Here is a 13,669-nt window from a genome sequence, read left to right as displayed (position 1 = left end):
TGTGTGTGAATTATACATTTATGATCTCTATGTGAATAGGGAAATTCAATCACCATCAAATAATGGCTGAGTTGCAACTTCTACTGTTTCATTTAGGGTATCAATTCAGGTCGGTTTCAAATTAATGTATCTAAGTTCGCTTATAAAAAAATTTTATAAAAGAAAGTGAGTGATTGAGTAAGAGTAACATGGCAATTTGAAACTGACATGTGTTTACCGAATTGCCTTGTTTGGAGCGTTTTTTTAATGTTTGATCGATAGTTGATCGGAGATGGACACCTAGGTTTTCTGCTACGATATATCCCCTGGCTTCTCCCGATCCCTTTCACAGGAAGGGGCAAGTGTAATTTTTTTTTTTAAATTACTATTCCCTATGAGAGGGAAACAAGGGGAGCAGGAAATATGTAAGTGAGCAAAGAATTCAATTCCGGGGTGGCATGGTTGAATTTGTGTCACATCCTTATTATGTCGTGTAGATATAATTAAATATATAAAATTATTAAATATTTATTTATTTATTATATTTTATAATAGTTTTAAGTTTATTTTTTTATAATAATATAAATTTTCAATATATTACTATATATATTATATTAAAACAGACCAATTACTTAATTAGAGTTCGAATTTTAGACTTTTTATTATATGAAATATGGGGCTCGAATTATTAAATTTTTGACTATTTTAGGCTTTTTACTAAGCAGCCGTTTAATCCGTTAATTTTATGTTGACGGGAAATTGTTTTAAAAAATTATATGACAATGGCTATTTAAGAGTTAATGATTCATGTGACATTCCTAATGGAGATGGAAATAGGGACGAATCTATATAGGGAATCGGTGGGCTGAAGCCCACCCCCGAAAAAAAATTGACATTACTCTTCATTTTCTTAAAAAAATTTAATATAATTCATTTTTTTTATCTAATTATTAAAAAATGGTAAAACTTTACTTTTATATACTTGTTTTTTTCAAAAAAAAAAAAAATCGTTATTATTTTAAGCCCACCCTAAACTTTTTTCAAGCTCACACCAGTTCGAAATCTTGGGTCCGTCCTAGATAGAAGTAGGATAAAGTACAAAGAATCAGTCGTTCTTTCTCGGGTGCTGCCTTAGTGCAAATGCTACTCTGGCTGATACAAATATGTGCCATGGGTTTATTGGAGCAAAAATTCTTCCAAACTTGGATTCTCAAAAGTCATTTAGAAGAATTCCTTCCTCGCCAATACCTTTCTAACCTCAATTTTAAGAGAATGTTCCATTAGAAGAAATTTCACATGCACTCTCTTTGTTTCATATAGATGGCTTATAGCATCGAATCTTCTCAAATTTCTTCTTTCTTAGTTCTGGTAAAAAGTTGTCTAAAGATGATTTGTAGAAGATGGATAATTTCAATAGAAGAAATGAAGATCAGATGATTTGAAATTTTGACTTGTGTTACTAAAAATGATGGTGGTGATATAATCTAAAAAAACAAAAATAACATGACAATATAAATTTAAAGGATCAAAATTCAAACGCAGTTGAATAAAAAACCCAAAATAACAAAAAATTTGATAGTTGACATATAGCTCAAATCAAACTTCGAGACCAATACGATAAAAACGCTCAAAGTTTAAATCTCGAATGGTAATTGGACTTATTAAAATATCTGTTTTCTAAAAAAAAGATTATATATTTTTTTAAATATGGTATAAACGTTACCCCGCGGGGATTCCTTAAAACCGAACAGAATAGGGATGATAGTAAATTAGTAATAAAATCCCCAAAGTAAAAATTGGACAACTCTAAAAAAAATTATAAATGGGTTGACAGGTCGATCCGATCAAGTTAAATGTGTACCTCATTTCGATTCGAACTAAAACATAGATGACGTTAAATTGAATTTTTTCGTGCTCGGATCGTATTTTTGTTTCAGGTCAAAAATTTGTTTACAGAACCTGCTTGTAGAAATTTGCTTCCCAATTTGAAACAAGATTAAGTTCATCTTTCAATTTCATTGATGACCGAAACTTCCACTTTGTCTTATAGATAATCAGAATCCAAAATTGTCTATTCATCTATACAAAACCCAATCAAGTTAACAACGTTTATATCTCACCATGAACTTACCAATTTATACTATTTGACACCTCTTTTAAACATTGATTTTTGGATTCTCAACTTTGTGAAGAAATCTATAATTGGGTAACTTTAAGTAACTAAATTTGAATTATTCGATCATTATTCAAAGGTTGGTAAACGTAATAAATTGTTGAGCTAGAAAAGAAAAATTTGTGAAAAAGTAAAATCATTTTAAGAGTTTATGGCCAATATACTAAAATCATTTTAAGGGTTTATGGCCAATATACATTTATCAGAGTTTGAACAAAATCGTTAATCACCTATTATTTAAATTTTTATTAGAGAAGATGACAAAATTATTATGGTTGTTTGTGATATTCAAATAAATGTCTTTTAAGAATCAAATCATTTCATTATTTAATTGAATTAAGAATATTAAAATTAATGTTCTTTTTTAAAACAAAAAACATTAAAATAGAAAGATAACATGATGACAACTACTTTTTAAATTCAACGTTATCATTTGGTCACAATTCTCTACATTATTTCAGATCCCATTCAAAGTATTGAATTTTATATGATGTAAAAGAAATAATCTTAATGAAAATTAAAAATTCATAAAATTTCTAAAGAAAAAATAATTTTATAAAAATTCAAAATCAATCATGTTTGTTACAAACGTGTTATTAAATATTTGTATAACTTGATTTAAAAATTTATTAAAAAATTACTTTTTTATTCACTCTTTATCTAATTTAATTGCATCTTTCACATCAAAGCAAAATCGTAATTTTTTAATTTGATCATTTTTAAAAATGTTTGTTTCTGATATTTTAAAAAATAATATGCTGATGTAATATTTGATAGGTTACATCTACAACCGAAATGGAAATATAATAATTCAGAAATTACCAATACATATTGTTTCTCACGAAAATAAAAGTTTAATGGTTTTCTTTCACCCTTTAGAAGATTTAATTATTGATCTAATGATTTTGTTTTTGTGTGTTAAAAGTTTGATTAATAATGAATATGTTTTATTTTAATAGAATTGTTAATATGTATAATATTTTAATTTGTATAAGTATCTTCTTTTAGAATTTAAATTAAACTTTAAGAATTTGTTTGAACTTGGTTTTATTGAGTTTTATTTTATATTTTATTCAAAATATTTTATTTAATAAAAAAATTAAATTATTTGAGTTTTTAATTGGTTTAATTATTACAATATATTTTTATTTGTATATTTAAAATTTAAATTTAATAAAATAAAGTAGAAGTAATATATTTAAGTTAATAAAAAGAATAATTTAATAATTAAAATAATAATGATAGGATAAAATAGAGATGAAAAACTAGAAAACTAAATAAAAAATATATGAGATCTTGTAATAATTATTTATTTGACATTGTTTGAAAACTCCAAAATCCCAGCCAGCTATGCATCTATCTCAGCCACATTTAGTGTACTTATTAAAATATACAGGACCACCATTATTATATTCACACTATTTTTTGAGCTTGTTTGATTTTATTTTTTGACTTTTTTTTTTTATTTTGTCTCAAAATATTTGTTAAATAAAATTTAAATTATTTAAGTTTTTAATTACTTTAATTATTTAAATAAAATAAAAAATAGTTGATAAAATTAGTAATTTGATGATTAGAATAATAGTATAATTTTTATTTATTTTTTAAAAACTATGAAAATAAAATCGGAGAAAACAGCCTATTAAACCTTTTTTGATTATATAGGTATGAATCATACATTTTTACATGTTTTCTATCAAAGTTATAAATATTTTTTTAAAATTTATTTCTGTCAAAATTATAACTCAACTATATGTATTTGTTTTATAATTTTGTCCTAAAAACTTTTTTGGCATAATAAATAATAGTATATTTGTGTATTTAATTAATTAAATTATTAAACTTTCTTTATGTATTTAAAATTTAAATTTAATAAAAATAAAGTAAAATTATTTTAATATTTTAATTAATTTAATAGTTAAAATGAGATGATTAAAGAAAATAAATGAGTTTATTTAGAGATATTTTAACATTCAAATTGTAAATCCAACACACATGAGTAATATTGTGATTTTCAAACTATTACTAACTAGTATTTAAAACATGAAATATAATGTAAGATTGTCTTAAAAAAATTGTTTTTATTGTATTATTGAATTATAATCAAATATTATAATTTTTCATTAAATAAATAAAAATATAAAATATAAAAAACATAAAATTAATACACATATTAACTAAATTAATAAATTAAAAACAAAATTTTAATTTTAATTACACTTGTAAATTAAAATAATATTAGATGCACATGAAAGTATAATTTTTAAATTAGATAATTATGTTAATTACTTTCTCTTTATAAAATTAAAGTGCATGGAAATGATATGGAACTTGATTGTAATTGAAAAAATAATTGTTATTAAATTTGATAATATATAAATAATTAAAATATATTTTAGAATATTATTTAATTTAAATTAATATTTTCAGTAAGATATTTAAAATAAAAATAATTTTTTTGTTCAGTTTTTATCTAAAAAAATTCATTTAATTGGATCATATCTTTCAAATGAAAACAGAATCACAACTTTTTAATTTGTTTGTTTCTAATATTAAAAAAAAAATACTAATATAATGATCTAATATTTGATATGAGATGAAATTAAGTGACCATTGCATTATTGTTTCTCATGAAAATAAAAGTTTAATGTTTTTCTTTCACCCTTTAGAAGATTAATTATTGATCTAATGATTTATTTATTTTTGTTAAAAGTTTGATTAATAATGGATATGTTTTATTTTAATAGAATTGTTAATATGTATAATATTTTAATTTGTATAACTCTTCTTTTAGAATTTAAATTAAACTTTTAGAGCTTGTTTGATCTTGGTTTTATTGGTTTTTTATGAGATTTTATTCAAAATATTTTATTTGATAAAAAATAAAAATATTTTATTTGAATTTTTAATTGATTTAATTATTAAAAACTATTTTTATATTAAAATTAAAATTTAATAAAAATAAAATAAAAATAATTTATTTAAATTAATAAAATAATAATGATACAATAGAATAGAGACAAAAAACTAAAATATTAAATAAAAAAATCCTATGATCTTATAATAATATTTATTATGCTACATGCACATGAAAATGCACGTGAAAGTACAGGTTTTAAATTAGATAATTATGATAATTAGTAATTACTTTATTTTATAAAATTAAACGTGTATGAAAATACAATTTCAAATTTAAATATTATGATTCTTCAAATTTGTATATTTTTTTTTCTATCACCAAAACATATTATATATGTTGGCAGAGACGGATGCAACGGGCTTAAGCCTACCTAACTTATTTTAATTATTATTATTTTTTATTCAAGAGTGTAAAGATTTGAGTTTTTTGTTTTTTAATTTTCTTTTATTTAAAATATAACCATCATTTTATTTATTTAGTTACTTTTTTTTTATTAAAATAAAAAATATATTTTATTTTATTTTAAATTAATTTTTATTCAAAATAGATAAAAAAAAATTAATTTCTTTTTTTTCAAAATTTTAATTAAATAGGTGTTTTTTTTTAATCCAAAAATTTATTTAATGAAAAAAATAGGAAAAAAACCTAATATTATTATTATTTTTTTTTTCATTTTCTTATTAGTGTCTAAAATATTTTCATCTTTTTTTATTAGTCAACTCTAACCTTAATTTCTAAGTCCATCCCAGTATGTTGGGTAAAATTAATTATATTTAATTTTTTTTTATGAATTATTTTTTCCGTATTATTACTTTCTAAGAGTTATTAATTTAAGTTCAAATACAAGTTTTAACCCTCATTTTTCTTCATCAATGAGAACACAATGAGAACACCGTAAAATTTGTCAATTATTTGTTATTGATAACGTGTTAAACGTGAGTGTATTTTAGAATGTAGATTATAATTAACCTTTCATCTCAAATCCTCTTCTTATCTTCTTACAGAGAAAGAGAGAGAGAGAGAAAGATGGCGGAAATACAGGGGATGGAGAATTCCGGTACTCTTCCGACGACTTCTTCTCCGGCGCCGGCGGTATCCAATCAACGATGGAAGGAACTCGGCCAGCGACGAGCGTGGAAGGAAATATTCGACTATAGTTCTATCAATTTTCCTCGTAACCCCAATGATGCAATCCAAAGGATAAAAACGAATATCAGCTATTTCCGTAAGAACTACATCGATATAATGTTTCTAATCATCGTTCTGAGTCTTATATCGAATCCAATTTCTCTCGCCGTGCTTTCGGTCTTGATTACGGGTTGGGATATCCTCTATTTCAGCCGAGACGAACCGCTGGTAGTTTTGAATCGAAGAATTGAGGATTGGTGTGTACTTTTGTTTCTTGGAAGCCTAACTATTCTGATGTTATTTCTAAGTGATGCGACTGAGAATGTATTGATTTCTCTACCGATTGGATTGGTGTTGGTTTTGATTCATGGGTCTGTAAGGAATACTGATAATTTGTGTGTGGATCAAGAGAAGGATGCTGGATCTGCTCCTTTAATGACTAGAATGATGCCGCCTGATTCGGCTGTTTAAGAATTGGTAATTTTTGCATTGTTGTTTTCGTACTAATTCTTTTGATTAGGGTTTCTATTGTTGTAATGATTTCTAATTTGAATAATAATTGGTACCATTATATGATTGATCATTGAGTTGTATCTTTGATCACACTCTTATACTGAAATTTGCTTACCAATTTGAAATAATATTTTTAATTTAAGCTCATCTTCTTTCAGTTTCATTATTGATGACTTAAACCAGGGCCCATCAAGGTTTAATTGAAAAAATAAATATTATAAGAACATTAAATAGTTTTGTCTTTATAATAATAAAAGTAGTCTAATGTGGTTGAGTTAAATATTTTAAAAATACATTAAAATAGGGGTTCAAATCTTGGATATAACGTTTTTAAACTACGGGTTGCCTACTGAATTTTTAAGGGTCTTGGGGAGGTAGGGATCTAGATGGCTGCCTAGATCTACTTACTCTAGAAGGGGTCTTGATTGAAGCTTTTACTTTGTTCATGATGTTAAAAGCTTTTACATCTAACAAATTTTAATTTTACTTTATTTAAAAAATTCACAATTGAAATTATAGTTTCAATTAAATTAAAAATATATAATAAAAAAAATTAACTTTCTCATTTAGATAGTATATTTTAATAATACAAAATTTATCTCATCTTCTAGTTTAACGGCAAAATAAAGTGAATAACCTAGGTTATCAGCCTCTCCGAGGTCATGTGTTCGAGTCCGTTAGACGACAAGTTTCGTTTGTCTGGTTAATTGGTTGAGTAGATTTGTGGACTATTTAACCCACGGTAATTAATGACACTTCAAAAAATAATAATAATTATTAAAAAAATTATTATTTTAATATTTAGACTAATATTCAATTATTTATTTCTATAACAAAGTAGGCTAACATAATATCTTATTATTATCTCATTTCAAAATTTTGCGGTAAAAATTGAACTTTAGACTTGTTTCTTTTTATTTGACTTACTACATGACGTGATGATCAAACCAACAATGATATTAAAACCTAGACATCTTGTTTTTTTTAAGTATAATTATTTTCGCTTTAAATATTTTATTGTTGAATTATAAAATATTTTTTTTATTAATTTTATAATTTGTATATATTATCATTAATGAAGAATGAAACAACATATGAAAGATAGAAAATACATAGTTAACTATCCCAATCAAGAAGAGTAAAACCAAATTTATTATGAGTTATTCTTTTTTTTTTCAAATTCATGAATACATATTTTAATTTTCATAAATATAACATAGAAATGAAGAAAATATTTTTATAATATTTTTATTCCAAGTGCATCTGGATAATAATGATATAATTTGTTTGGCCACATTCTTTCGAAGAATACATTTATTAAAGTCAATGTTCGCACCACCAACAAGCTCATGTGAACTCTCTTCCTAGTCAATAATGTGGATGACTTGTCAACCTTGAAGCATTTATTTATTTAAGGTTGTGTTCCGGATTGCAGTTTTTAAAAATCTTATGCGTTGTTCATTTATTTTCCCAAACTAACTTTATTTTTATTTTTAAATTAATTTATTTTGTTCATTTATTTTTAAATTAACATACGTACTATTCAAATTCAGTTTTCATTTTAATTTAATTAATTTATTTTTATTATATTAAACTTATTATATATATATATATTTAAATTATTATTTTTTATTAAAATATTTAAATTATTATTTTTATAAATTAGATTATTTATATTTTTTTATGTATATATGTACATTATTATTTATATTTTGATATATATTTTTTAAATTATTATTTTAAAATTTTTAATTTTAATATATATATTTACATTAACTTTACTATCCTAATAAATAATTAATAAATAGTAATAGTCTAACATATTTAAAATATTTTAACCATAACCGTATATAATAATTTATAAAAAATAATTACAATCATTCTTCTTTAAATTATTGACAATTTCACTCAATACATCTTTGACTAGTGTTTTGTGTTTTTTTATAATTTTCTTGGCCAAAACTCCCACAAATTATGGTCTTTCTTTGACTTCGTTAGTTTTTATTTTTTCTCAAAATTTCATTAGAAATAAAATTATCATATTTTTTGTAATCATGAACGTCCAATATTATTTTTTTTGAGCATATCTGAAATGGTTAACACTATATTTTATGTTATGTCTGTTCGTTGATAAACATTTTTAACTTATATTTTTATTATTATTTCTCAAATTCTTAATCTCATTATTTTTCATTTTATTTGGTGACACTTTGAACTATAGTACTGTTTTTTATAATGTTTTTGACAATTATATTTAAATAATTCTAGTTTATATAATATTGGATTAAACTTTTTAAAATAAAAATAAAAAGTTATATAAAATAATAGTTAAAAGTAAATATATATTAAAATATAAATAATCAAATTTATAAAAATATTAACTTAAATATATATATATATATATATATATATATATATATATATATAATCAAATTTATAAAAATAATAATTTAAATATTTTAATAAAAATAATAATTTAGATATATATATTTAATAATAAGTTTAAATATAAATAAATTAAAAAAATAAAAATAAATAAGAAATCTGAGTTTGAATAGTGGAGTATGTTAGTTTGGTAATGAATGAATGTTAGTTTGAGAAGTTGAACGAAAAATAAGGTTAGTTTAAGAATTGAGGTATTTTTAAACCTAGAGTGACAAAAAAATAATGATAGTTAATGATTTTAATAATAATCTAAAAATTTTGAGGAGAAAAAAAACCTAAAGGGAGAACAATAGGAGAAAAATGTAGTGATATATTTTCAAAATGTATATATATGTTTAAAACATTGTTTTAAAGATTATACGTGTATAGTTAATATTATTATTATAATAATATAAATATTTTTTAATAAATTAAATATTTTTTGTTGAAAAGTATTATTATGTATTTTATCATATGCTAGCATTTTTATATTTATATTTATATTATTATTATATATGGAAAGTTTAGCTTCTTTTTATTTTAAAAAATATAAATTTTAAAATTTAATTTTGTTTAAACATAATAATACAAATTATTATATATTTTATTATTTTTAAAATTTTCTATTATTTAGAGAAATATGTTATTGAATTAAATATTTTTTCTGTCATGAGTTAATGTAATGAGATGTTTGAAATTTTGTTATTATATAAATATAGTTATTTATTTATTTAATTAATTTAAATTTATAAATAAATTTTTAATAATCAAATAGCATTCACTAAATTTAAACTCCTGGAAAAAGAAACAAAACATTTAATAATTAGTTATTTTAAATAAAAAATAATTTGAATTTTTTCTATAAATAAATTAGCATGATAAGCAATTTAAATAGTTTCTGCAACATAATTAAATAATTTGTGAAATAAGAAATGATTAGGAGTGAGCATAATTTAGGTTTACCTAAACCAACCCTAACCCAAACTCAAAATATTAATTTGGATTGGGTTAGGGTTATCTAAATTACCCAAATTATATAAATTTAATTTAATTCTCTATTATTAATCCAATATAAACTAATCATCTTTTCAACTTTAAGTGGAACACGTTTTTTAAATGTTTAACACGTTTTTAATATTTTTAACACGTTTTCACACTTATAACACGTTTTTCACACGTTTAACACGTTTTTACGTTTTTGGCACGTTTAACACGTTTTCACGTTTTTGGCTCATTTAACACGTTTTGGCTCATTTAACACATTTTTAGCACATTTAACACATTTTGGTATATTTAACACGTTTTGGCACGTTTTTCACATTTTTGGCATGTTTAACACGTTTTTGACATTTTAACATGTTTAACATATTTTTGATATATCTAACACGTTTAATACGTTTTCACACATTTAACACGTTTTTCACACATTTAACATGTTTTTCACGTTTTTAGCATGTTTAACACGTTTTTGACATATTTGACACGTTTTTGACTCATTTAATATATTTTTAGCACATTTAACACATTTTGGTTCATTTAACACATTTTTCACGTTTTGGCACGTTTAACACGTTTTTGACATTTTAACACTTCAACACGTTTTTACACATTTAACATATTTTTGACATGTTTAACATGTTTTTTGCACATTAACATGTTTTGACAAGTTTTAACACGTTTCACACGTTTTTGACATGTTTAATACATTTTTCACGTTTTTGGCACGTTTAACACGTTTTTCACGTTTGGCACGTTAAACGTGTGAAAAACCTATTAAACGTGTTAAAAGTATGTGAAAAATGTTAAACGTGTGAAAAATGTGTTAAACGTGTCAAAACGTGATAAAAACGTAAAAAACGTGGAAAATGTGTTAAACGTGTCAAAACGTGTTAAACGTGCCAAAAACGTGTGAAAATATGTTAAATATATTTAAAAAGTGTTAAATGAGTCAAGAATGTAAAAAACGTGAAAAACATGTTAAACGTGTTAAAACGTGAAAAATATGTCAAAATGTGTTAAATGTGTCATAATCGTAAAAAATGTGTCAAAACGTGTTAAACATGTCAAAAATATGAAAAACGTGTTAAACGTGTCAAAAACTTATTAAACATGTCAAAAATATGAAAAACGTGTTAAACGTGTCAAAACGTGAAAATTGTGGAAAACGTGTTAAACATGTCAAAACGTGATAAATAGATAAAAATGTGATAAATGACTCAAATACATGTTAAATGAAAAATAAAATAATTTGGGTTACCAAATCCATACCTAACCCATATTAGTAAATAATATGGGTTGAGTTATGGATTAGGTCAATTTAATTTAGGTTAAATACGGGTTGGATTCATTAAGCCTGAAAAATATTAGCTGTTAGATTTTGTTTTTCCTAGTTGGCAAAACAATGAAGAATAAGGTTTATGGGGTGACACTTCTTGCATAAAAATCTTATGTATTTTCAAAAGTAAGCTAAAAAAAATAAGTGTGGATATTTATATAATTATTGTAACAAATAAAATATAAACAACATATAATTTTATTTTTTTAAAATCAAAATTAAGTTAATATTAAAAAAGTTAGCCTATAATTTAAATTTAAAAGATATTTTGAGTGAAAATCTAAAATCAAATTTCAATATTTTATAAATATATAAATTTAATTTAATTATTTTGAACAATCTAGTATAAATACAAGCAAACCAAAGTAATGAGACATGTAATTTTTTTATTTGAAAGAATTATAAATAACTAATATTTTTTAAATGATATAGTTATAGTTGTGTTATTAATTAGGCAATGTCTCGCATGTTGTTCATAATCTTTTAAATAACAAAGTTTAATTCGAAATTTATTAAAAAATTTATGCTTTAAAATATAATTTTAAATGTATTAAATATTTATAGTAGAAAAATAATGAAAAAATAATCAGAAAACTATAAAGATCTAACTTTTATTGACGACATAATAGTATGCACGACACATGGATGACATGTTCCTTAGAAAATAAGTCTTGGGCATTAATGATCTTACTTTTATTGTCGGCCCATTTGTCCATCTCTAGTTAATTTTTATTTAATTTTATAAGTTCAATGATATAATTGATTGAGTTAAAAACTCAAAAAAAAAATTAAAAAAAATTGAATAACCTATTATAAGTCATGAATATAAATAAAACTCAATATTTCTCTTTCTTACCTATTTACTTGTTTTCATTTTGATTATAAAACAAATTAATATACATGAATTTATTTGCTAGGCTCCTTTATGTAAATATTATTTTCTTTTAAAGGAGTGAAGTATATTTACTATTTATAAATCAATATAAAGGAATAGTAGCGTGAATTATAAAAAATTAAAAAAAAAATTTATTTATAAAGGTGTGATCTGTGTGAAAAAAAATTTAAGAAATATTTTTTTTCAAATATACTTTTAAGATAGTAATTTTAATATCAAAAAATTTACATTCGATTTATAATTTGATAAATTTGACTTTAATTTATCTCATAAATCTAAATTTTTTGATTATATTTTATATTTAATTTTTATAAAAATATTAAACTCCCACTTACAATTTTAAGATTAAACAGATATGATGTGAATGAAATTTATCTCTATTAAAAAGTTTAAAAGATGAAGTAAATATTTGATCAAAATTAATAAATTTTTTTTTATATTTACTCATAGGGACAGACACATATCATGTTGAGGCACATGTCTTCACAATATTAAAACATTTCAGTATGACATCTAATTAAATAAAAAATTGAACAACATATTATAGGAAGATAGTCACGTGTTCACTGATAATACATTGAACAACAAAACATTAAAAGAATGAAAACAAAAACAAATTATATATCACTACAATTTTATTTTATAAAAAATTGAATTAGGGACCATGTTCTTATTATTGTATGAATGTTAAATATTTTACTTAAAAGAAAGAATAATACAATTTTGTAGGATAATGTTGACAATGTTATTTAACCTCTCTAATAACTGTTTTATCTATAGTTATTATTAATTTTTTTATTTTATAATATTACATACAAAGAATTGATAAAAATAATTATAGTGAAGCAATTTAAACTTATATAAAAACAAAATTAGTTTTTAACTATCTAATAACTTAATTTATGAATTAAAATATTTTTACTTTATTAATTTTAATATAATTTAAAATATAAAAAAAATCATTTTAATAATTTAAACCAAATACCACATGTTTCATTCAACAACATTTTAGTTCCATAAATATATTTTATTTTTCAAATAACCCCGCATCAAACAAGCTAACTAGTCTTCACTTTTTAGACCATGATAACTTCAATGGGTTTACTTACTTTTTAACATCTTTCCTTTTACGTTCTTAATAATACTCAACATTTAATTATTATAAACAATAATTTTCAGAAAAAATAGTAAATTAGTAAATGATTTTAATAAATGGGTAACTAATAATTCTTTTACATAAATTTTATATTTATCACTACATCTTTTCTTAAATCAATATTATATATATATTAACTTAATTCA

The 13,669-nt window shown here is 22.1% G+C and overlaps 1 protein-coding gene across 1 annotated transcript; it reads left to right on the top strand.

Moving 5' to 3' along the window:
- The first annotated feature begins 6,098 nt into the window (after positions 1-6,098).
- On the top strand, positions 6,099-6,671 carry LOC124946200 (PRA1 family protein F2-like). The gene has a single exon (XM_047486773.1). The coding sequence runs from the start codon at positions 6,099-6,101 to the stop codon at positions 6,669-6,671; it is 573 nt and encodes a 190-aa protein (XP_047342729.1).
- The last annotated feature ends 6,998 nt before the right edge of the window (positions 6,672-13,669 follow it).

The sequence above is a fragment of the Impatiens glandulifera genome, chromosome 7 (assembly GCF_907164915.1).
Source record: "Impatiens glandulifera chromosome 7, dImpGla2.1, whole genome shotgun sequence".
NCBI lineage: Eukaryota > Viridiplantae > Streptophyta > Magnoliopsida > Ericales > Balsaminaceae > Impatiens > Impatiens glandulifera.
Note: the sequence above shows the minus strand (reverse complement) of the source record. Positions and strands in the feature narration are given on the sequence as shown.

Coding starts and splice junctions, on each gene's coding strand:
- LOC124946200 (XM_047486773.1), top strand. CDS start 6,099: ATGGCGGAAATACAGGGGATGGAGAATTCCGGTACTCTTCCGACGACT.